Source organism: Ranitomeya variabilis, chromosome 7 (assembly GCF_051348905.1).
Source record: "Ranitomeya variabilis isolate aRanVar5 chromosome 7, aRanVar5.hap1, whole genome shotgun sequence".
Classification (NCBI taxonomy): Eukaryota; Metazoa; Chordata; class Amphibia; order Anura; family Dendrobatidae; genus Ranitomeya; species Ranitomeya variabilis.
The window spans coordinates 214,885,695-214,912,040 of NC_135238.1; the positions used below are offsets into that span (position 1 = coordinate 214,885,695).

General features: G+C 45.7%; 1 protein-coding gene across 5 annotated transcripts in view; it reads right to left on the bottom strand.

Annotated features, from left to right (window-relative positions):
- Positions 1-1,547: 1,547 nt before the first annotated feature.
- Positions 1,548-26,346, bottom strand: part of MARCHF7 (membrane associated ring-CH-type finger 7) — a 32,042-nt gene continuing 7,243 nt past the window's right edge. For 2 of the 5 annotated variants that reach the window (XM_077272863.1, XM_077272868.1), the window contains exons 2-11: positions 24,951-25,117; positions 22,496-22,648; positions 20,961-21,147; positions 19,831-19,983; positions 14,450-15,554; positions 12,063-12,232; positions 5,243-5,352; positions 4,164-4,277; positions 3,038-3,086; positions 1,548-1,646 (exon numbers count right to left, since the gene is read on the bottom strand). In XM_077272863.1, coding sequence (XP_077128978.1) covers positions 1,609-1,646; positions 3,038-3,086; positions 4,164-4,277; positions 5,243-5,352; positions 12,063-12,232; positions 14,450-15,554; positions 19,831-19,983; positions 20,961-21,147; positions 22,496-22,648; positions 24,951-25,109 — 2,238 coding nt within the window. In that variant the 5' untranslated portion in view covers positions 25,110-25,117 and the 3' untranslated portion in view covers positions 1,548-1,608. Of the gene's footprint in view, positions 1,647-3,037; positions 3,087-3,766; positions 3,862-4,163; positions 4,278-5,242; positions 5,353-12,062; positions 12,233-14,449; positions 15,555-19,830; positions 19,984-20,960; positions 21,148-22,495; positions 22,649-24,950; positions 25,118-26,346 lie in introns of those variants that run through there. The other 3 variants (XM_077272865.1, XM_077272867.1, XM_077272864.1) reach the window with 3 other exon arrangements.

Genomic DNA, 26,346 nt, shown 5'->3' on the forward strand with positions numbered 1-26,346 from the left:
TTTGCTTTTACAGATAGAAAAGCCATTAAGATTACTCTAGATCGCTACATTTATCATAATTACACTAGCTTTACCCATCCATGATATTCCGTCACAAGAAGAGAAACTGGTCTAATAAGCTACATAGCACCAGAGTTCTCCTGTACAGCGATGATGTAGTTCTGGTGGACACCATGGAGCGAGAAGACTATGCCTGAAAGTTACAGATCTTAACACCCTGCTGACAGTGACTTTCTGTAAATGTGGACTAGTCATGAGCGAATGTGCTCAGATAAGGCATTAGCCACGGTTCCTAACCAAGTGTCTTAGGCATGCTCAAATATGTTAGAGTCCCCACGGCTGAATGTCTCGTGGCTGACGAACAGCTGCGCGACATGCAGGCGCGATGACTAACATTCGAGTACGCCGAAGTCACTCAGTAAGCACCCGCAGATAACACTATCCGAGCACATTTGCTCATGACTAAAAACTATTGTTGTGCAACGTTTTAGTGTTTATGGTATTTGTAGTTTTTTTTTCTGCATTTTAGTTCAGACACATGTGGAGGACTGAAAGGAAGTTACCCTAAATAGGGTTTCATTTGAGGGGGAAAAAAAATTAGCAACCCCCTTACCGTTCAATGCAATGAAGTAAACAAATAAAAGGGAGCAGTCATTGGATCCATACATCTTTATTATTTTTATCATACAACTAAAACATCAATGTGCATTTAGTGAATATACAAGGGTCTACAATTTTAGCAATTACAAGTGTTTAAAAATTTCTTTTTTTAGCATTTATATTTTTGCTAAAGTTTTTTTGTAAAATGTGCTATATGCTTAGTCAGAAAAGAGGGAGAAGAGAAAAAAAAAAAAAAAAAAAAAAAAAAAGGAAAAAAAAGTTATCACCAAGTCAACTTCAAAGTAACGGCCTGGTATTAAATGAAAAGGCAGATCTGAAAAGAAGAAGAACAGCTGTACAAATCCCTCTTCTATTAAACCAACACTGGAGTCAAGATGTTCTAGAAAACAAGAGCCTGGAATATAAGGCGCGGGGGAACTTCATCCCGTAATGATCACACTTGTTACAATTTCATCCCCCTCCCAATTCATATGATAGAGTTACTACTTTTTTTCTGAGCACCCATTACTTACAGAACAGAGGCAGTTTTGGTAGGCTGAATATTGGCTTGGTCTATCGCTGAGGCTTCAGTATTGTCTCAGTGAGGCCATTGAGACCAGGTAAACCCATGAACTGGTGCGCAGTGGGAAGAGCGCCCCCTTCACTATAGGCAGTTAACTGAATTACATGAATAGGAACAGAAGTTCTGATTATATCGCACACAAAAAAAAAAACGAAACAAGACATTACAGCAGACAGTTACAGATTCAGCAGCAAGCATGGAGAAAAAAAAAAAAAAAAAAAAAAAAGAAGAATTAAAGGTTCAAGAGGCCAAACTAGGTTTGACGGATTCGATATTAGAAAATTACTCAAGTGCAACAAGTGACCAAGGGGCAGAACGGTGAGTGTGATACAACAGGAATGATGGGCATGGGCACAAACAGAAATGCAGAGAAAGAACTTTATTATGTAGACGTCTTTTAAGTCCCACAAATGCTTTGCTGTTCTTTACACCTGTTCATCCTCAGAATCATCATCTTCTGATGCTAAAGAAAAAAATAAAAATTGTGAAACCAACATTGGGGTTTTAAAAAGGCACACAAATCTCTAATCAAGACAGATCAGCTTCAGATGAGCAGATTCCAGGTGCAATTTTTGCATCAGTCTTAAAGGAAACTTGTCATGTTAAAAATGGTGTCTGACCCGCTGGGAGGAGGTTGTGGAACCGGAGGAGCTGATCAGATTGATATACACTAAAATACCACATCCTAGATATCTCTGCAATGAATAAAAATTTGCAACTGGAATATTTCATTCATAGTGGAATGTGTTCAGAATAATAAAACAATTATCAATGTAAATCAAAATGAATATCCCATGGAGGCCTGGATTTGGAATGACATTCAAAATCAAAGTGGAAAATCAAAATTACAGTCTGATCAAACTGCAGTTGAAATGCCTCATGACAAGGAAAAGATGCTCAGTATTGTGTGTGGCCTCAACGTGCCTGTATGACCTCCCCTACTGTACAACGCCTGGGCATGCTCCTGATGAGGCAGCGGATGGTCTCCTGAGGGATCTCCTCCCAGACCTGGACTAAAGCATCCGCCAACTCCTGGGCAGTCTGTGGTGCAACGTGACATTGGTGGATGGAGCGAGACATGATGTCCCAGATGTGTTTAATCGGATTCAGGTCTGGGGAATGGGCGGGCCAGTCCATAGCTTAAGTGCCTTCATCTTGCAGGAACTGCTGACACTCCAGCCACATGAGGTCTGGCATTGTCCTTCATTAGGAGGAACCCAGGGCCAACCGCACCAGTATATGGTCTCACAAGGGGTCTGAGGATCTCATCTCGGTACCTAATGGCAGTCAGGCTACCTCTGGCGAGTACATGGAGGGCTGTGCGGCCCTCCAAAGAAATGCCACCCCACATCATTACTGACCCACTGCCAAACCGGTCATGCTGAAGGATGTTGCAGGCAGATCACTCTCCACGGCGTCTCCAGACTGTCACGTCTGTCACCTGTGCTCAGTGTGAACCTGCTTTCATCTGTGAAGAGCACAGGGCACCAGTGGCGAATTTGCCAATCCTGGTGTTCTGTGGCAAATGCCAAGCGTCCTGCACGATGTTGGGCTGTGAGCACAACCCCATCTGTGGACGTCGGGCACTCAGACCATCCTCATCGAGTCACTTTGTAACCGTTTGTGCAGACACATGCAGAGCAGCAGTAGGAGTTTAAAGGGAAAAAAAAAAAAAAAAAAAAAAGGAAAACATCCCTTCTGGAAGTCTGATTTGCACAATTTAATTTTCTAATGAGGGGTTCTCTTTAGAAAAAAGAAAGAATACAAAAAACAAAGACAATGGATTCACAGGACCTTCATGTAGACAAAAGGACCATGTAGCGGAAAAGGCTAGAATGACAGAACAGAACTTACTGTCAAGATCTTGCATGTGTGCTTGAAGGGTCCGAGCAAGGTTAATAAACTGAAAAATAAAAATAAATTACACAAGGGCAGAAAAGCATTATAGACATTGATAATACAATAAAAAAAAAAAGAAAAATAAGAATAATTTATTTGAAGATTTTTGTTTCCTGAATTCCCCTCCACATCTCTAAACGGAACCAGTCACGTCACCCAAACGCTATGGCCGGAGGATTAATCCAATGTCTCCAGGTTAACAGCCCAGCCGCCAGGAGAAAATTAACTTTATTCCCTCTGGCTTTCAGTCATAGCGGTGACTTATGCCGCACCTCTGACTGAAAGCCGGAGGCCATCAGGTAGAATTAAGTTAGTTTCCTCGTGGTAACTATAGAACGCCGTTAGCCTGCAGACTGACCCCCATATCTGCAGTTTAATCAGGTTTGTGGATGTGACAGATTCCCTTTAAAGGTTTTGTTGCATATCAAAAATGTCTGAGTAGGTGCTACTGGTGATTAAAGAGGGGTTGCGGCATACTTTAGTCTTTATTTTCAAGACTCACATAGAAGAGAACGGAAAGGGAAATTCAATCCTGACCGCTAACCGCCATTTTTAGTTGCTACCAGAGGGTGCAGTTCTTGAGATAGTAGGTCTCAAGCAACTGATCACCTCTCCTGTGGTTATACCACAAGTGAAAGATTGGAATACCCCTTTGAGTAAGTCTTCAGTTTCGCGCTACTTATGTTCAAACTTGGAGCCAGAACTTATGTAAACCTTAGTCTAGTGAGCACTGCTGTCCTATTCCTCCTAGTAGTGGTGCACTCTGGATTGATATTTGACTGCAAGGGGAATTAATGTAGAGTTAAATGATGGTGAAAAACAAAGCAACACTACATGCCTGGACACTTTTCCTGATTCCTCTGGGAGAATTTTTGGGAATCAAAAAAAGTCACCATGCCTTTAACTGGAAAAAGGCCAATGGCACCCACCCGTCTATACATACGGGTACAGAACGTACAACGGCAAACTGGCACTAATGCAACAGAAAGTAACGGATGTCTTGCATCAAGATAACAAGTAAACTTTACAAACTCTTTACAATCAGAACACAACAAGGAAACGGAGAAGTTTGTGAACTCACTCTAATCCGAGTGTTTGCATCAGTCGCAACTCCCAACATGTCAGAAAAGCGCTGCTCACATAGATGCAGTAAGACAACGAGATACAGACCGGAGCTTATGAATTCATATTCAGCCTAGAGGGGGGGAAAAGGGAACAAATGAAAGTGTTCATTCAGAGTTACTGTAACAAAAAAAAACAAAAAAAAAAAAACACCCACCACAACTTTCCATTTATCAAATATTTCATCCACACTTCAGCACTCCGGCTGCAGTTTTTTATGCCCCATAAGTTTCCCCTGATCCTCAGTCACAGCAGATTATATAAATACATAAAAATACACCTGTGAGTGTGTAATGTTAGCCACTAATCAGGGGGACTGCTCTGCTCATATGTTCTGAAGGCAGAACGGTCAGCACTGCATGTCTTCAGTATGGGCGGAGGAACAGACTACTACTTTTGGCTTACATTGGGATAGCGAAGTCACAAGTATACACCTTAAATAAGTTCCTATTGCATGTACCCAAGTAAATGGCAAATATCAGCCATAACACTAACAGGCCGAGCTTCTAATGCAGCAAGATCCATAGTTAGAATATGGAGGAAGGGAGGGATGTCTGCGGTAACAGTACACAGTGTTCTGCAGGGCTGGAAGCATAGCTTTGGAGGATCAGTGTGTGCACATGTCTCCATCTGCTGCTAGGAGATCAAATGGATTATGCAGTTGATGACTGGAGCTAGCAACAACTCGCTTCACTAATAGAATATTGCATGATACACATTTTGCAATAATGCCTACTGCACGTAGAATATGTGCAAGTGCATTTTATTAATGCTTGTATACATCTTTAAGTATGAACAGGTGGGAAAAAAAAAAGTTCTAATATGTAAACCTATATATTTTATTCTTTAATCTGTGTGGCCATCTGGAGGGTGACAGACCGGTCCTGCAGTGGGGGCACTTGCTAACAATGTCCATCCCAGACCAGAGGAAACCACATGAACGAGGCCTCACGATTATGTATGACTCTCCAGGTTGGCAGCAGGACGATACTGCCATCGAGAAGCAATGCTCCCAGTCTTAGATCTCAGGTTACTCACCCTCTCATTTGAATGGGCCCGATACAGCTCTTGTATGTCAAAGTCTTCCAAGTTTAAATCCAACTTCTCCTTACACAACTCACATGTAGTTATTGTCTCTAGACTAGAACCTGCGAGGGGAAAAAAAATAAATAAATAAATAAAAAAAAAATAGATTAGGGCCAGCAGAATGTCTACCACTGAGCTGGGTCCATGCTTCTGTGCAACTTTTAGTAAGTACTCAAACAGTGCCACTGATGGTCTGTTTTAAACAGAAGTCTTGATCTAGGGACACTAGATGTAGCATTGAGGTCACACATGGGGGGCGGCTATAGCAAGTGGCCTTTTCAGGGAAGTCACAGCAGCTTTACAGTGCATACATTGCAAATTGCTTATTTAAAATAACTACAAGGTTTCTGCACAGTCATCTTGGCCAATTGCATCTAGAAAGGCAAGACACAAGAAGGGCGGGGGCTTAACCTCCAGTACTTCACTGTCCAACAAACACCTTACTCTCCCAACCCGGTGTGCTGACGGGCTGCTATTGCCCTAGTGTCTGCAATCTTTGTAGACAGTGGCAAAAAGGAGAAAAAAAGAAAAAAAAAAAAAAAAAGCCACCACACGACAGGATTTTTGGTTAGTCACCGTAAAATCTATTTCTTAGAGCCTTCATTGGGAGACACAGGAAACCATGGGGTGTATGCTGTTGCCACTATGCACAAAAAAAAAAAAAAAAAAAAAAAAAAAAATTTAGCTCCTCCACAGTGTACACCCACCAACCGGCACTAGGTTAATCAGTTCGTAAGGCTACGTTCACATTTGCGTTGTGCGCCGCAGCGTCGGCGCCGCAGCGCACAACGCAAACAAAAACGCGGCAAAACGCACGCTAAAACGCTGCGTTTTGCGCCGCATGCGTCCTTTTTGGCCGAAAGTTGGACGCAAAAAAAATGCAACTTGATGCGTTTCTTGCGTCCAACGCTTGCGGCCATGCGGCGCAAAACGCAGCACAATGCATGTCCATGCGCCCCCATGTTAAATATAGGGGCGCATGACGCATGCGGCGACGCTGCGGCGCCCGACGCTGCGGCGCTGACTGCAAATGTGAACGTAGCCTAAGAAAGCAGTAGGAGAAGCAACAAGTAAAAGAAAACAACTCAAATAATAACACAGTAAGCAGAGCTGATAAACATGGGAGGGTGCCGGTCCCCAATGAAGGCTCCGAGAACAGATTTTATGGTGAGTAACCAAAAATCCTGTTTTCTCCATCGCTTCATTGGGGGACACAGGAAACCATGGGATGTCACAAAGCAGTCCCTGGGGAGGAAGAGCAGAAACTGTTCGGGTCAGAGAACTCTCCACTGCCATCTGCAAGATCCTTCTACCTAGGCTGGCATCCGCCGAAGCGTAGTTTTGGACCCTGTAAAATTTGGCGAACGTGTGGATGGAAGACCAGGTTGCTGATTTGCAGAGTGGATGTTCTATGGTGTACTGCCCAGGACACCCACTGCCCAGGTAGAGTGTGCCTTAATCCCAGGGGGAGGCGCTTGGTTCTTAACCCAGTATGCCTCTAAAATTGCCGTCTGTATCCAGGGAGTAATCGTAGCCTTGGAGGCTGGCAGGCCTCTACACGCACACTCAGGAATGACAAAGAGTCCATCTTCCTAAAGGGGGCAGTCCTAGCCAAACAGACCTGCACCGCCCAGACAAGGTCTAACCTGTTCAGTGAACGCTCCAGAGGAGGAGTTGGAATCGGGCAAAAAGGAAGGGAGGACAATATCCTCATTTAGGTGAAAGGCAGACACCACCTTGGGAAGGAAAGAAGGTAGAGGCCACCAAGCCACTTTGTCCTGGTGGAGAATCAGGAAAGGGGAACGACAGGAGAGAGCTGCCAAATCAGAGACACGCCTAATGGGAGGTGATGGCCACAAGAAACACCATCTTCCTCAAAGGATAGACCTCGGAGAGGTTCAAAAGGGAGAATTCCTAAGGGCCTCCAGGACCAGATTGAGGTCACAGGGGTCCACGGGTGTCTGGTACGGAGGTACAGCATCTGCTACCCCTTGGAGAAAAGTTCTGACCCGAGAATGGGAGGATAAGTTTTTCTGAAAAATAGAAAGCGCCAACACCTGGCCATTTACCAAACCAAGTCCCGACTGGAGAAACACAGGAAGGGAGAGCAAAGGACAGACGGTATACGATTAGGCTCTGAATCACCTCATCTGAAAACTGCCGCTTTCAGAACAGCAGTTTCAACAGCCACACCGTTAAATCAAGCAACCGAGAATTCTGGTGGCAAAAATCGATTCTTGGGATAGAAGATCTGGTCTGTTTGGAAGCCTCCAGGGGGTGTCCGCGATAAGATTGACGATCTCTGCGAACCAAGACCTCCTGAGCCAATCCGGTGCAATCAAAATGACAGACAGTCCTTCCGCCTTGATCTTGAACAGACTTGGAAAAAGAGGGAGGGGAGGAAACCGATAGGGAAGAACAAACTGACCAGGGTATTGCCAGAGCTTTGGCGCCCACCGCAAGAGGATTGCGGGACATTGAAACGAACAGTGGAACCTTTTTTGTTCAGCCGGGACGCCATGAGATCCACCCCATCGGAAGCAAATCTGATGGACGACTTCCGGATACAGAGACCACTCTCCCACTGTGAGACCCTCGCAAGTGAGAAAGTCGGTGACCCAATTGTCCAAGCCAGGGATATGTACTGCAGATATCGCCGGAACCATCGCCTCTGCCCAGAGCAGAATCTTGGATACCTCAGCCATCGCCAAGGGACTCAGTTCCTCCCTGGTGATTGACATATGCCACCGCCGTGGCATTGTCCATCTGAACTCTGGTCGGTAGACAACTGAAGCCTTTCCCAGTGACGGAGGGACAGAAGAATGGCCCTCATCTCATTCCTCTGCCGACCAACGACCCTGGACAGTCAGGTGGCAAGAGACCGCACCCCAGCCGAGAAGGCTGGCGTCTGTTGTCACCACCAGCCAGTGAACAGGAAGGAAGGACTGACCCTGGAAGAGGAGAGGGGATGACAGCCACCAATTGAGATAGTTTGACTCGGGAGGAGAGCTGAACTGGGTGATCCAGAGAGAACAGACTTGTTCCACCGAGATAGGATGGTCTGCTGAAGCGGTCTTGAACGGAGTTGCACAGAAGGAATGACTTCAGACACTGCCACCATCCTTCTAAAGGACCGCCATGGCCGAGCGGAAGGAAGCCGAGAGCCCTGCAGAGAGCGAACCCCCTGCTGGAGGATTGCCCTCTTGGGAAGAAAAACCCTTGCCTGGCAGGTCTTGAGCAGCATGCCTAGAAAAATGATGCGCCGAGTCAGGACAAGGCAAGACTTTGCTTTGTTGATTAGCCATCTGAATCGGGACAGGGTGTCTAGAACAATTGACAGACTTTCCTGGGCCTGTTAACAGGACAAAGCCTCGATGAGAATGTCGTCGAGGTACAGTATGAGTACTAGACCTCTGATCAACAAAATGGCCATGAACGCTACCATGATTTTTGAGAAAACCATGGGAGCGGTTGCGAGCCTGAACAGCAGGGCAACAAGCTGAAAATGGTCCTGCCGCACCACAAAACGCAGTAAGTCTCTGGTACCCTGGGACATGGAGGTAGGGGTCCTGGATGTCTATGGAGCAAAGGAACTCCTGCGACTCCATGGAAGCAATTACTGAATGAAGAGACTCCATCCTGAAGTGGCACAGACAGACCCTTTTGTTCAGTTATTTTAGGTCCAGGATGGGTCGAACTGCGCCATCCTTCGGTACAACAAATAGGCTGGAATAAAACCCTGTGAAACATTCCTGGTTTGGGACGGGAACGATGACAACTGAACAGGGATGTAATGGACGCAAAGAAACCTAGAACCAGAGAAGAGAGTCGCTTGGAGGAAGGGTTTCGAAGAATCGATCTCTGGGCTACGAAACAAAATTTATTTTGTATCGGAGGATACAGCCTCCCTGACCCATGCGTCCTCTACTGAGGCTAGCCAAACGTCTGAACAATTGGAGACTGCTGCCCAGCCTGGGAGATTCCCTGGAATCTGGAGGGGAGTCACGCAGAGGAAGATACACCAGGCCTAGACCTGGTGTATCTACCCTGCGCATTACAGGAATGCCAGGAGGGTGTGGGTTTAATAGAAGCCCTTTTCCCATCCTGGCGAGTCCGAGGTCTCTCCTGGCGGGAAAAATCTTCCATCACAGAGAAACGGCAAAAGGAGCGCAAGGACAAACTTGCGCTTCAGAGAAGGCCGGCGACGTCTTGACTGAGGAAGGAGGGAGCTTGTCCCTCCGGTAGCCTCCTTAATTTGGTCCAACTTTGAGCCAAATAGACAGGAACCCTGGAAAGGCAAGCTGGTAAGGGACTTTGAAGCCAAGTCGGCCTGCCACGCCTTAAGCCAAATAGTCTATCAGATGGCCACAAAATTGCTGGACACCAGAGTCACACACGAAGCGGCATCCAGGGAGGCAGATACCATGTACTTCCCTGCATAAGAAATCTGGTAAGCCAATTTCTCCAGTCAGGCTCAAGAAAGAATGCCCTGACGGAGTTGTTTAGCCTATGCAGCTATGGACTTTGACACCCAGGTGGTGGCAAAGGCAGGGCATAATGCAGAAGTGGCCGCTTCAACGGCAGACTTCGCAAAAGACTTAGGGTATGTGCACACGCTGTGGATTTTGCTGCGGGTCCGCAGCAGTTTCCCATGCGTTTACAGTATAATGTAAACCTATGGGAAACTAAATCCGCAGTGCACATGCGGAAAAGCAGCGGTTTACATTCCGCAGCATGTCAATTCTTTGTGCGGATTCTGCTGCGGGTTTACTCCTGCTCCAATAGAAAACTGCAGGTGTAAATCTGCAGCGGAGTCCGCAATAGAAACCGCGATATATCGCAGCGGTTTTGCCCTGCGGATTTATCAAAACCGCTGTGGAAAAATCCGCAGCCCTCACAGATACGTGTGCACATACCCCAATTCTGTCACTGGAGTCCTTGAGGGATGCACCATTCGTAAGCGGGAGGACAGTGTTGGTGGATAGTCTGGGAACTGGAGGGTCTACAGTTGGAGAAGCGGTCCAGTTTGCTGTGCGCTCAGGGGTAAAAGGATATAGGATGCTGAGGTGCTTCCCTCTTTGGAAGAGTGGTTGGGTTTTCCCATTCCCTGGAAAGTACCTCCTCAAATTCTCTGTGTGTGGCAAAGACCTTATGAGCTGGTCTCGACCGGCTAAACGAAACCGCCTATTCTACGGGTTCCGTAGCAGTATCTGTAATGTTAAAGGTCAGATTGACCGCCACAATGAGGCTCTGGACCATGTCTCATATTAGAGGCCTAGTTAGAATCCAAGTCATCTTCCGACAGTACATCCAAAACAGCCTCACCTGACCTGGGGGGGGGGGGGGGGGAGGACCAGGAAGAAGCAGTCTACCAGGAAAGACCAGGGGGAGGGAGAGCGGGAAAAGGACCTAAAAGTTATGCTCCTGCCTGGATCTTACTGCCCATGTTGGTAGACAACCGGTGAGTTCTGTGATCCGCTAGCAACAGCAGAGGCCAGGAAGGGGCAACCTGTCAAGAGCGGACACCGGGGTTTGTAAAACCTTGGTGAGGTCTGCCACAGATTGTGACAGATAGCCCACACTGGGATAGGGTCACCACAGCCCTGACAGAAGGGAGAGGACTCATCTGAATGGAGTTTGCATGTACATGAAGAGCAGACAAAGTGCCTGACAAGAGCAGAAGAGGAAGCAGGAGGGCAAGAACACGCTCCTTTAGGATTAGGCATTTGAAGCAGACCCACTAACTAATGCCAGAAGGTTAGGGGACAGAAAGAAATATGCTGAGGAGAGTCAGTCTGCAGAGCTACTCACAAGAAGATGCAGGACCTGTGTGGTTCCAAGCTATAGAGGGAGGTCTAAGATAGTTGCGGGAGTAAATGCAGAACTTCCTGCAGAGAAAAGCCACCTCCAGGCTCTGACAAATGACTGCAGGGAGGAAGAGGAGGGCCCAGTGTGTGAAAAGCGCACAGATTCTGCGCCACTGGAGGAAAGGAGAGTGCAGCAGAAATTGTACGATGAGGCCGGGGAAAGGGAGCGGAGCTCACAGCTGGAGCTCTGAGAAGGGGTAGAGCAATTAAGATGATGTGGAGTGTCTACAGCGGGCGGGAAAAAAGCCCACCCGATAATGCTGGGAAGAGGTGCGGAGCTAGATGCAGAGGCTAGGCTGTGCCGAACCCAGGAACTAAAGTGGAAGATACTCTATAGAAGACCTTTGATAGATGTCCGAGCCTCTTAGATTGAGGGACGTCCATGCCTCCTGAAACAGACTGGCTCTGGTGGGCGTGTGGGTAGGAGACAGGGGCCAGGACCAACGTTAGGAGTTACCTAAACACTCTTCATGTGTTAGGGGTTGGGGGTCCTGCCAACTAGACATTGGAGGATATGGGGTGGCTGTACACACCGTACTCAGTCTCTACGTGCGAGTACAGTGACTGTTCACACTGTATCCCTCCAGAGGTAGAGGAGAGATCCATCTGAAAAAGAGATGTTACTGGAAAAACGCCGAAAACCAAGGTAGATATGGGTCTAGTGAAAGTCGGTAGTGTATACACTGCTGAGGAGCAGCTACCTTTTTTGTGCATAGTGTCAGCCTCCTAGTGGCAGCAGCATACACCCATGGGTTCCCGTGTCCCCCAATAAAGCGATAGAGAAATAGTGTTTTGTTCCTTACTTATTTCACACTACAAAGAACTTTTCCTAGGTTTTCATTATATGCAAGGACAACGTAAAACCCCCTCCCACAACGTGCCCATGTGTATCCAAGGGGACTTACCAGAATTGATTTTAGCATGAAGCCATTTCTTCATACAGTCCTGGTGAACATACTGCAGACTTCCTGAACATTTACACGGCTCGATAAAGGGATTAGTTGGAGTCGTAACACCAGTCTGGCAGATTCGACACAAGTCACTGTCCTCCTCTTCAGAGTCCTCCAGAAGAAGGCTAAAGATAAGAGATTAGATCAAGTAAAAAAATAGATAAATAAATTTGACCACTGACAGTTTTTGCCTCAGAACAATGAGACCATAACCATAGCAATACAGAACATGAAACCACCAAAAAAGTATGCAGGCTAGAATAGAATAAAAACATGCCTTTATTTATAAAAAATGGCAAATGATTACAATAAATATAAAATAATTAAAAGCGTGCGCAGAAGCAGGACTAACTAGGATAAAAAAAAAAAAAAGTGTAATTACTGACAGCAACCCCAGGAAACCTCAATATAAGGATTATTATGTTACTCAGCTCTGCATACCATATTGTGCAAAAAAGCAAATATTAAAGCACCATGTGGTTATATGGATGGATATATATATCTATCATATTCTTGGATAGTATCGGGTGTTCTAACATAGTTAGTAAGGCCGAAAAAAGACATTTGTCCATCCAGTTCAGCCTATATTCCATCATAATAAATCCCCAGATCTACGTCCTTCTACAGAACCTAATAATTGTATGATACAATATTGTTCTGCTCCAGGAAGACATCCAGGCCTCTCTTGAACCCCTCGACTGAGTTCGCCATCACCACCTCCTCAGGCAAGCAATTCCAGGTTCTCACTGCCCTAACAGTAAAGAATCCTCTTCTATGTTGGTGGAAAAACCTTCTCTCCTCCAGACGCAAAGAATGCCCCCTTGTGCCCGTCACCTTCCTTGGTATAAACAGATCCTCAGCGAGATATTTGTATTGTCCCCTTATATACTTATACATGGTTATTAGATCGCCCCTCAGTCGTCTTTTTTCTAGACTAAATAATCCTAATTTCGCTAATCTATCTGGGTATTGTAGTTCTCCCATCCCCTTTATTAATTTTGTTGCCCTCCTTTGTACTCTCTCTAGTTCCATTATATCCTTCCTGAACACCGGTGCCCAAAACTGGACACAGTACTCCATGTGCGGTCTAACTAGGGATTTGTACAGAGGCAGTATAATGCTCTCATCATGTGTATCCAGACCTCTTTTAATGCACCCCATGATCCTGTTTGCCTTGGCAGCCGCTGCTTGGCACTGGCTGCTCCAGGTAAGTTTATCATTAACTAGGATCCCCAAGTCCTTCTCCCTGTCAGATTTACCCAGTGGTTTCCCGTTCAGTGTGTAATGGTGACATTGATTCCTTCTTCCCATGTGTATAACCTTACATTTATCATTGTTAAACCTCATCTGCCACCTTTCAGCCCAAGTTTCCAACTTATCCAGATCCATCTGTAGCAGAATACCATCTTCTCTTTCAAAACTCAGAACAATGGCTGATTTAACTATAATTATAACACACCATTAAAGAATTTCTGCGCCACAATTTACTAAATTAAGTGCTTAAGCCTCTTATCACTTCAGTACACCTTCCAAGTGTTCTGGATCCTGTGGGACAGTACTGAATTGAGGAAGCTGTCCAGATAGGTTTAGGGGCATGTCCACACTTCAGCTGTATCCTCAAGATACAGTTGAACACAATTGGTGGAGGAGGGAGCAGACAGATCCTTCCTTCAATACTCTGTCCATTTAGATACAGAAGGACCTTTATGTCATGAGAAAGCAGCTAAGACACCAGAGAAGCAATGCAGAAAAGTGTGGGTCATCATACAGCATGTACTGGTCACCATGAATGGTGGAGCCATACTCAAAGGGAACTCCCATGGGCTTCATTAGGAGCAATATTTATGCAGGGTACATTTAAAGGACTGGGAGAGGTTATGGAAGTGGTTTTCTGCAATGTAGTTGGTGTCCCTCGCTCGTAACTTGCAAAGTTGGAGGTACGCTTCAGTGCCAGAATCTCAAATTCTGCTGGAAACTATAAAAAAAGGGCAACATAAAACCAAACTACTATTGCATTACAAAAACCATAAGTGGTTGAGCTGGCACAAAAAAAAAAAAAAAAAACACCAAGTGTAACAATTTTTAGCCAACTTGGTGTTGCAAAACATTTGACTCAAATTCTTCTACTAAATTTGCAGGACATTCAGCATTTTCAAGTTTAATTGCGGTATAGATGCCAAGTCAAGGTCAGACCCATCAGATAGCCTTAAAACCACTAGGGATTTAGCAAATATGCAATAAACTCAGAAAAACGCAAGGATCTCAGATTGGGGAGCAGAGGAGTCATGACCAATTTGGGTTTTTTTTGCCACAATTTGTGGTCACCAAAGCATTACACTTGCCTTTCTTTAATTTTCTTAAGCTTCTCTGGATCCCTTGAGTTTTCAGACTTTTCGCTCTCTTGTCCATCACTTGTCCTACCTGAGGGAACAATGTCTACGGTTATCATGACATTGTCAGATAAGGAGTTCCCAAGTGTAGCTGGCACTGAGAAATGTAAAAAGGAGTTAGGAAGCATGCCTGATATTCCAGAACTTCTCCTACTGAAAAGGGATTCTGCTAGAGATGCAGCCTGTGCCGAGCCCCCCAGAGAGTTCAAAGACCGAGGTGAAGAGTTGCCAGCGGTTACACCTGCTCCTTGGATGGGGTGTACGTCATCTAATGAAGAGTCTTCTTGAGACGCTCTCCTGAAAAGCCTGTGCCTCCTGCTAGAATCAGAGGTAGATGAAGCCCTTAATGGCTCCTCTCTTACTTCCCGTCTTCTCCTGGAAAACAAAGGTGTGCACCTATTCCTTAAGGAAGAAGGCAGCCATGACCCAGATGTCCTGCTCTCAGAATCTTCTGATCTATAAAGTTCCGATTCGGATGCTGAAAGTTGATTGGGAGACACTGATGAGAAGCCCCATCGCGGCCGTCTGAGAAATGCAAATCCCTGAGATTGATCTGAAGGCCTAGTTTCTGATGTGTCGGTATTGGCAGGCGTTGTAGCTACTGGTTCAGGAGAAGAGTTTTGTAAACCGGTTTGTGACTCTTCTGCTTCGGTTGACCTTCCGTTTAGAGAATCTTGGCTAGATCGCCTAGAGAAGAAGGTGGAAGACATACTAGAGGCAAGGCGGGAAAGCAAGTGCCTTGTTGTACGTCTGCCTTCACCATCCGTACTCCGTTCACTACTGGACCTTGGAGGAGCGGGGGAGACTCTTCCTGATGGAGTCCTTGAAGTCCCTTCATTTCTACTAGAAGTATGGCGGAAGTCCAGTGAACTGTCCCTTTGTGGGGTGCGCAGGTCTCGTGACGTGACAGGTCTGGAACTTCTGCTGGAATCTCTGAGCAGCGAGGAACTCTGAGAAGGCAACTGGCGGTTGATAGATGTGTTAAGTCTAACTGTGCTTAGTGAATTCTCTTTTGGTCTTGCGCCTTGTGCATATGAAGACACTCTCTCCTGAAGATCTACATGCAGGGAAAAATAAAAAATAAAATTACATGTAAATATTTTATTTAATATAAATTGAAAAAAAAAATATATATATATATATATATATATATATATACACATACACAGGTCCTTCTCAAAAAATTAGCATTTAGTGTTAAATTTCATTATTTACCATAATGTAATGATTACAATTAAACTTTCATATATTATAGATTCATTATCCACCAATTGAAATTTGTCAGGTCTTTTATTGTTTTAATACTGATGATTTTGGCATACAACTCCTGATAACCCAAAAAACCTGTCTCAATAAATTAGCATATTTCACCCGACCAATCAAATAAAAAAGTGTTTAATACCAAACAAAAAAACCATCAAATAATAATGTTCAGTTATGCACTCAATACTTGGTCGGGAATCCTTTGGCAGAAATGACTGCTTCAATGCGGCGTGGCATGGAGGCAATCAGCCTGTGACACTGCTGAGATGTTATGGAGGCCCAGGATGCTTCAATAGCGACCTTAAGCTCATCCAGAGTGTTGGGTCTTGCGTCTCTCAACTTTCTCTTCACAATATCCCACAGATTCTCTATGGGGTTCAGGTCAGGAGAGTTGGCAGGCCAATTGAGCACAGTAATACCATGGTCAGTAAACCATTTACCAGTGGTTTTGGCACTGTGAGCAGGTGCCAGGTCATGCTGAAAAATGAAATCTTCATCTCCATAAAGCATTTCAGCCGATGGAAGCATGAAGTGCTCCAAAATCTCCTGATAGCTAGCTGCATTGACCCTGCCCTTGATGAAACACAGTGGACCAACACCAGCAGCTGACATGGCACCCCACACCATCACTGACTGTGGGTACTTGTCACTGGACTTCAGGCATTTTGGCATTTCCTTCTCCCCAGTCTTCCTCCAGACTCTGGCACCTTGATTTCCGAATGACTTAGCAACAGTCCAGTGCTGCTTCTCTGTAGCCCAGGTCAGGCGCTTCTGCCGCTGTTTATGGTTCAAAAGTGGCTTTACCTGGGGAATGCGGCACCTGTAGCCCATTTCCTGCACACGCCTGTGCACGGTGGCTCTGGATGTTTCCACACCAGACTCAGTCCACTGCTTCCTCAGGTTCCCCAAGGTCTGGAATCGGTCCTTCTCCACAATCTTCCTCAGGGTCCGGTCACCTCTTCTCGTTGTACAGCGTTTTCGGCCACATTGTTTCCTTCCAACAGACTTACCATTGAGGTGCCTTGATACAGCACTCTGGGAACAGCCTATTTGTTGAGAAATTTCTTTCTGGGTCTTATCCTCTTGCTTGAGGGTGTCAATGATGGCCTTCTTGACATCTGTCAGGTCGCTAGTCTAAAGGCCCCGTCTCACATAGCGAGATCACTAGCGAGATCGCTGCTGAGTCACAAGTTTTGTGACGCAACAGCGACCTCAGTAGCGATCTCGCTATGTGTGACACGTACCAGCGATCAGGCCCCTGCTGTGAGATCGCTGGTCGTGTCGGAATGGCCTGGACCTTTTTTCGGTCGTTGAGGTCCCGCTGACATCGCTGAATCGGTGTGTGTGACACCGATCCAGCGATGTCTTCACTGGTAACCAGGGTAAACATCGGGTTACTAAGCGCAGGGCCGCGCTTAGTAACCCGATGTTTACCCTGGTTACCAGCGTAAATGTAAAAAAAAAAACAAACAGTACATACTCGCCTTCTGATGTCCGTCAGGTCCCTTGCCGTCTGCTTCCTGCTCTGACTGAGATCCGGCCGTACAGTGAGAAGTGAGAGCACAGCAGTGACGTCACCGCTGCGCTCTGCTCTCACTGTACGGCCGGATCTCAGTCAGAGCAGGAAGCAGACGGCAAGGGACCTGACGGACATCAGATGGTGAGTATGTACTGTTTGTTTTTTTTGGTAACCAGGGTAAACATCGGGTTACTAAGCGCGGCCCTGCGCTTAGTAACCCGATGTTTACCCTGGTTACCCGGGTGCTGCAGGGGGACTTCGGCATCGTTGAAGACAGTTTCAACGATGCCGAAGTCGTTCCCCTGATCGTTGGTCGCTGGAGAGAGCGGTCTGTGTGACAGCTCCCCAGCGACCACACAGCGACTTACCAACGATCACGGCCAGGTCATATCGCTGGTCGTGATCGTTGGTAAATCGCTTAGTGAGACGGGGCCTTTACCCATGATGGGGGTTTTGAGTAATGAACCAGGCAGGGAGTTTTTAAAAGCCTCAGGTATCTTTTGCATGTGTTTAGAGTTAATTAGTTGATTCAGAAGATTAGGGTAATAGGTCGTTTAGAGAACCTTTTCTTGATATGCTAATTTATTGAGACAGGTTTTTTGGGTTATCAGGAGTTGTAGGCCAAAATCATCAGTATTAAAACAATAAAAGACCTGACAAATTTCAGTTGGTGGATAATGAATCTATAATATATGAAAGTTTAATTGTAATCATTACATTATGGTAAATAATGAAATTTAACACTATATGCTAATTTTTTGAGAAGGAGATTATATATATATATATATATATATATATATATATATATATATATATATATATATATATACACACACACAAAAGTTTGTCTTACAGACCCCACTGCCTGATAAAAATGCTACATGAAATAGATGCTCATACACAGATCCTCAGTATTTTAGAAGAGTGAAAAATATAAATATAACTTGTCCTTATGATTCAAAACTGCATTCATAGCGCTGAAGGCTTCAGAGCTAAAATAGTCATTTTTTGCATGAAAGTATATTTATATTTTCGAGCAAGGAATGATGATTTTAGCTCGGAAGCCTTCAAAGCTGTAAATGCAGTTCTGCATCACAAGGATAAGTTCACACGTTGCATATTTTTTGCGGCTTCTGTTCTTTCCATTGCAAAAGGTGAGATCTCCACCAAGAATTGAAGTGTTAGATATTTTTTCATTTTTTAAAGTCACATTGAAGGCCAATTTATCTGCAAGAGGTTTCAGCAGTGAGTTGATGAGATTTTGCTAGTACTGTATTAAGCTGGAGATTTTTGCATGCAAATTTGTCAACCTACCCTGAAGGTCACGTGCGGCATATCTGCTGTAGTTTACACACAAAAAAAGGAAAGTCTAAAGGTACCGTCACATTAAGCGACGCTGCAGCGATAGCGACAGCGATGCCGATCGCTGCAGCGTCGCTGTTTGGTCGCTGGAGAGCTGTCACACAGACCGCTCTCCAGCAACCAACGATGCCGAGATCCCCGGGTAACCAGGGTAAGCATCGGGTTGCTAAGCGCAGGGCCGCGCTTAGTAACCCGATGTTTACCCTGGTTACCAGCGTAAAAGTTAAAAAAACAAACAGTACATACTCACCAGCGCGTCCCCCAGCCTCTGCTTCCTGACACTGACTGAGCTCCGGCCCTAACAGCAGAGCGGTGACGTCACCGCTGTGCTTTCACTTTCAGTTTAGGGCCGGCGCTCAGTCAGTGTCAGCGGCCCTGCGCTTAGTAACCCGATGTTTACCCTGGTTACCAGTGTAAAATATCGCTGGTATCCTTGCTTTTGCTGTCAAACACGGCGATACACGGCGACCTAGCGACCAAATAAAGTGCAGACCTTCTAGCAGCGACCAGCAATTTCACAGCGGGATCCAGATCGCTGCTGCGTGTCAAATACAGCGATATCGCTATCCAGGTCGCTGCAACGTCACGGATCGCTGGCGATATCGCCTAGTGTGACGGTACCTTAACACCAGAGCTGGTCAGAGGTCCCCCTCATCTGTTTGGTCTTTTTCCCTATGAGATTAGTCAGATTTAAACCATTGGATCATTCCTCTGTACTCATCACCCTCCGAGTCCTCTGTTATACTTCTTCGATTAGAGGCATCATCAGGTTCACCTACAATCTACATTTGCAAGATATTCCTCCAGTTGGACCAATTTTAATTATAGTTGGTGCAAATCAATCTGGAGGACCGGGTGCAGTGCCTCTTAACACCCGGCATTACCCCGACCTGACGCGATGCACATGTGATGTTGCGCTATGGCCAATTAGTAAGAAGAGCCACAGAAGTCAGAAGACAGTTTGTGGGAACTCTGTCCGATTAGCACAGATTAAATGACCTGGATGCGGGACTGGGCTCTCCCAAAGATTGACACCACCTCTACTGTCAATCGATTACTCTTAATTTTTCAGATTTAGCAGTGGACGTCACATTTGGATTTGCTCCAGATTCTACCATAAAATTTACAATGGGTGCTCACATAATGACCACGACACTTAAGGCTACACAGGAAAAGTGATAGCACTTACATGAAGGTGTTGAATCGCTATTTCTATGTCCATAATCCATCAGCCCACTTGCAGACGTGTCCGTCCTCCTGTCTCTCTCACGCTCACTTGTGAAATCAGAATGAAGCATCACAGATGAAGTCCTAGGAAAGCGCCCATACCTGCTTGACGTGTCTGAAAATAATTATTAAACCATGAAAGGATGATGCCTATTAAATGCCGCAAATGAAGAAAATTCACATGTGGAGAAAAAAAATAAATAAAATTGCTTAAAGAGTCTTTTCATACGATTGTGGCAAATCAAATATTTTCAATACTTTCTTTCACATTATATTTTAAGAAATGAAAGTTATTACTGTAACCAGTGGTGTGGCTCTATGGGTCCTAGTGTGTTGTAGTAATCCACGTGCCAGCACTGAGAAATCGAGCTTTGAAGCCATTTACAATTTAGCCTGAAGTGCATTGGAGGAGTGCTGATGTGCTCCAAGGGCACCTACAGCCCCCCAGGCTAATATGCATGTGGCTTCAAAACTCGATTTCTCAGCGCAAACACATCGGCACCAATTTTATTCCTGTATTATAATCTATACGGCCCAATACCACTAGTCAGAATAACTTTGCTAATCAGACTGGTTCCCTAGATAGTATTAGGAGTGCTTTAGCAGACTTCAATTTTTTTTATTTTTTTTGGGAGGGGGAGGAGAAGCTATCCTTCTCTACCACCCTGCACACTGGGATGTCAGGGGCAGTGATTGACAGGGGTCCTGGACTAGTCCACCTCCTGCAGGCAGGAGGGCAGAACGATTTAACGTCATTTTTAAAAACACGCAGACCATTCAGGAATAAAAACAGGGGTCATCATACACAGTGACAGGATTGCAGTGTTCCCACTCCCGATTAGTACAGATGACTTCGGTCCCCTGTTCCTCCTCACCAGCACTGCTGTTTCCATTGCATGCAGTGACTTCAGTCCAATGCCTCCTTATATACACATTGGTGTAGCGATCACTAGTGATCCATTGTGTTTTTGGCTCCTACTCTGGATATGATCCTGAGCAAAACCCACATAAAAGGAGAAAGTCATGGAGGCTGACATTTTGTGGAGGTCACAGCAGCCATTCTGATGTAGCCAAAAAGTCAAACTAGAGTACCTGGAATAGAAGTGTAGCTTGAACTAGTAGTACTCCTTACAGCAGACAGAGGGGTACGTCCAGAATAAGACAACTTTGGTCTCTTTGAATCCCAGTCTTGCTGCTGACTATGCAATCCTGTGTAAGTGCTCGGAGACCTCTCCAATGGATCGTACCAGGACGGCTGAGGGGATGTTGATGCTGTGGACTAAACCAGAAAAATCAGTGACATTAGTGAGAATTTGCTCTGTTCAAAAATAAAAAATCTACATTTTAGAAACAGATAGGTAGATGTCTCAGCAGCACCTGTCAGTGCAGGTAGTTCTCCCAGCGCATCTGACAGTGCAGGTAGTTCTGGCCCAGGAGGTTGTGACATTGCGGAATGCGACATCGCGGAATGCGACATGTCAGAATTCTACAAGGTCGAGGTTGGTGCTGACCACAAACTGCTGGGCAAATGCACGATACAGGAACACATCACGTTATGTCCGCTGCAGATCATAGCTGCCTAGAATTTATCCTCTGACCCATTTATGATGTAGCGGAAGTGTGATGATAATTACTGCCCAACGGGAACAGCAAGTTATCCAGGGACTGAAATTATTAACCTTATACAGGAACATCCATTTTCTGCAGCCCAAATGACTGGCAGCATGAAATCCCACAGTATAGAAAGTCACGTTTTACTGATGTTTAAAGGGAACCTGTCACCACGTTTTTGGAAGATGGGATAAAAATAGCGTTAAATAGGGGCAGAGGTGGGCGTTACATTAGTGTGTTTGTTATGCGTTTATTACCCACCTAAGTTGCCGAAATACCTTTGCAAAGTCTCCGTTTTCGCCTGTCAATCAGGCTGGTCTGGTCAAAAGGGCGTTGTCTTCCCCCAGATTTTGCGTAGTTTTCCGTTGGTGGCGTAGTGGTGTGCGCATGCCCAAGGTCCCGAATCCACTGCCAGGGGATTTAAAAGAGCGCGCTGTTCGTTATTTCCTTGGTGATCGGTGGGCGCGGCCATCTTCCTTTGGCCGCGCGTGCGCAGAAGCGGCGCTCTGCTGGCCGCGGCTTCAGGAAAATGGCCGCCGCGATATCCATCTGCGCACGCGCGGCATCCCGCAGCCATTTTCCTGAAGCCGCGGCCAGCAGAGCGCCGCTTCTGCGCACGCGCGGCCAAAGGAAGATGGCCGCGCCCACCGATCACCAATGAAATCACGAACAGCGCGCTTTTTTAAATCCCCTGGCAGATGATTCGGGACCTTGGGCATGCGCACACCACTACGCCACCAACGGAAAACTACGCAAAATCTGGGGGAAGACAAGACGCCCTTTTGACCAGACCAGCCTGATTGACAGGCGAAAACGGAGACTTTGCAAAGGTATTTCGGCAACTTAGGTGGGTAATAAACGCATAACAAACACTAATGTAATGCCCACCTCTGCCCCTATTTAACGCTATTTTTATCCCATCTTCCAAAAACGTGGTGACAGGTTCCCTTTAAAGGAAAAAACATTTTTTTCTAAAATAAAAATATAAAAATGCAATTTAGTTACGGGCCACTTACAATTCTGCTCCTGTTTGCCAAGTAACTACCAGATATAGGGAGGTCGTATGTTCCTGAGCAGCGCTGGTAAGTAGGAGAAGGGGTCTTCCAGGAAGGTTCAAGGTTATCCCTCTCTCGAAAAGTCCAGTCTCTGCCTGAAGTTCGGCTGGAAGCCTGGGGGGGGGAGGAGAAGGGTCACAAGTTAGATCTGAGAAGTAATAATATTAAACATCACATTTACTCCGGATGGAAAAGGGATCATCATGGAGTAGGTGGCAAGATCTTATATGGAGGGGGGGGGGGGGGGAAGGCCAATGTGATCTATAAGACTATTCATTGCAGTACTGCAGAACTTACAGAAAAACGCTCTCGTCAGAGGAATGAAGCACGGCGATCAGCTCTTGTACCTACACGTAGGCTTAGAAGCCACTTTATGCAACCATTTGGTCTGATTTTCTGAAAGCTAAGTTATATGCAGAGCTAGGAAAAAATACATACAAATAAAATAAATAATGAACTGTTACCTCCCTGAAGTGGACCCCAATGTAGGTCAAAAGCCTCAGATTTACATCAACGTCTCTATTGCAGATGTTGCCGCACTAGTGACCACATTAAAGTGGCCTACAACTATGCAAGTTCAGTTTTCTGCATCGGGACATCACAGACCTCAGGGCGGTTTTATCCACTTTAAGTGATAGCTGCCATCAGATTAGGATTGGCAAGTGTCCGGAGATTGGACCTCCATTAAATGTTGTGAATAAGGAGCCCCAAACATAGATGGCTGTCGGTCGGTCGGTCGACCGATCGCTCTCCCCCTACTCCCCCATACACAGGAGCACTCGCTCTGCCAAGCGTCCCTGTGTTCTGTGAGCACCGGTGTCAGACATCTCTGGCGGGGGCTTATTTTGCAAACAAATAGATCCAGCATGTCTGATTCGGACTGCTGAGAATCACATCCTACCGTCACCCGTTTGTAGACAGACGGGAGGTCCTCATGAACAAGAATGTCAGCCAATATTGGCAGACAGTCTATAGAGCAGTGTTCCCCAACTCCAGTCCTCAAGAGCCACCAACAGGTCATGTTTTCAGGATTTCCTTTGTATTGCACAGGTGATGGAATTCTTGCCTGTCCAGGTGATGCAATTATCAGCTGTGCAATACTAAGGAGATCCTGAAAACATGACCTGTTGGTGGCTCTTGAGGACTGGAGTTGGGGAACACTGCTATAGGGCATGGGAGTTTATGTGTGCTATCACATTGCGTTGTGTCCCCCCCTTCCCCTGCGGTGTTGTATACATCAAAAATCTACATCAGAAATCCCCCACATGCGCCGGCGGGCCAACAGACTGCAATGGTGACGGCAGAGAGAACGCAAGATCTGCCGTCACCATTTCAATTGGTTCCCGGGGAGGGCCATAAACTTACGACTGCATGACCTTAGAGCTGAAGGAGTCGCAGTTTCAATTATCTGACCTGTTTCCAAGAACATAATGAGAGAAACCAATCCTGTGTGTATTCTGGCCTCAGGGCATCACAAGTCAACAAGACAACGAATGCTAGGAACAAACTTCTACACGCCAAGATGCATTTAGTTACAGAATTACCTCTGCGTCTAGCCAGAGGCAAAGCAGGCGAATATTACCGCCATGTCAGAGGGGTCCCTGCTCAGGTCTCCCCCTCTAAGAGACAGATTCCCGCTCTGTACAAACAGCTTCCATTCTGGTTGACTCCAGACATCCTAATAAGACAGAGGCTGCAATTTACCTTCGCGTCCAATGCACAAACGCCTGGCTGACCACAGCCTTTATTGCTAGGACCAAGCGATGGGGCAACCAATCAATTGCTCCAACAACCACTATCTGAAAGGGATTGTCTTCTGCGAGAAAGTCCCTATAAGTATGGGCACCATTCACGGTAGTGTCACCAGCAGAAGAGGAGACCTCCTGGCTTTGCACAGCCTGAGGGTGGCATTTTAGGATTTCAATGAGTTTGTAAAATGCTCTTCCCCTTCATTCACAATTGATGGTCAGCATGTCCCATGGATATCGTCATTGGGGGTCAGCTAGCATTCCTCTAGCATGTTCGGCCACCTTAAAAGAGGGTTGTCCTAGATTGGAGAGACAAGGCTGCCTTTCATCCAAAGATGCCACTACTGCTGTCTACAGGTTAGATTTACTATTGAAACTATAATTTATTTCAGAGCTGAACTGCAATACCAGACAACCTGTAGACCGAGGTGATGCCATTCGGCAAGATAGCCATGTGTTTCCTGAACACCACCTTTAAGTTTAGTGCAAAACACCTAAAAAAAGGCCCTTAAGATAACAAACTAAACCTTTTTTTGGTTTGTTAAACGGTTGACCTCCTACCCCTGCATCACGAGGTGGTGCACAGCCAGGATTGCACTTTTCAGTTTTTGCATTTTTACTTCAGGAAATAAAAGAAAACATAAATTAAATGACTATAGCAGATTTACCTGAACGTCAGAATCCGGTCGTAGCGAACCGTCTCTTGTGCGATAGGTTTCGTTATGGCCGCTTATTCTGCCAGTTCTCAGCAATCGAGCACTTATGGGAGAAGAGGGGGAAGGCTGAACGGTTATCCGCCGGGGTAATCTTGATGGCTTGGGTTCCATATTTGTGCCTAGAGAAAAATTAATAATAATATAGTAAGTTGCATTTCCGACTTTATCCTGTTGGTATAATTCATAGATATCAGCGATAAATACTGATGTCGCAGCCTGCAGCACGTCGCCTTTGCTTTACTTTCTGCTCCTCTAGCAATGACCATATCATTCACACACCTTTGTCATTTCCTTTATGTTGCACATAAATATTTTAGAAAAACTTTATTGAAAAACGTTTTTCTTTGGGTTCAAGATGTCCATTATGTCACGATTGTGAAAACACGGTATCACATTGTGACCAGACGATCAGCCACCCAAGCAATAAATGGACCGCTTCCATCAGCCACTTTATCCAGTCTGGCTCTTACGGTGATGGGGGTGTCCTTAATTACTACCTATGCCAGATTGGTGGGAGCCTGTACAAAAGAATCTAAACAAGGATATCAGCCTTCTAAGCTGAGACTGGCCAGTCTTCAGCCACGTTCACACTAGCAGTATTTGGTCAGCATTTTACATCAGTATTTGTAAGCCAAATCCAGGAGTGGGTGATAAATACAGAAGTGGTAACACGTTTCTATTCTACATTTTCTCTAATTGTTCCGCTCACGATTTTGGCTTACAAATACTGAACGTGTGAACTTAGCCTTTAAAGGATGATACACAGGATAGGTGATGATGACTGAACTGCACCGATCGGCAGAACAGGAAACTTCTTCCCATTAGGATGGACCTTGGAGCAGCAGTTAGACAATACACGCCACTCCAATTTTTTGGTTTTTAGGTGGATAAGAACGTCCTGTCGGGGATAAAAGTTCCCAATTCTGCCGACCGGCACGGGTCCCTGTGGTATGACCACCATCAATCAGCGAGATGAGAAGTCAACTTTTTTCCCCACTGGAAGACCCTCTAATATACATCTTCGGCCTGCCACTTTCTTCAACAACTCCCCCCCCCCCCCCCCCCCATGATTGATGCCAGTGATCGAGGAGGGTCAGAGTGATGGAACCACCCGGCAATGGAAGATACATGCTCTGCCATAGACTAACATTCATCATCCCACTTCCACGATGCCCTTATGTCAGAAAGTGATGGATAAACACACTTCTCAAGATATTAATACGCTTAAAACTATACAACTGGATGGCAGATGCCGCCCTTCGAGGGCTAAACTTAGCAGACCTCGGCCATTTTATCTAGGACACTAGGAGAAAAACAGATACCGAGAAGGCCGTGTCAGGCTCAGGTT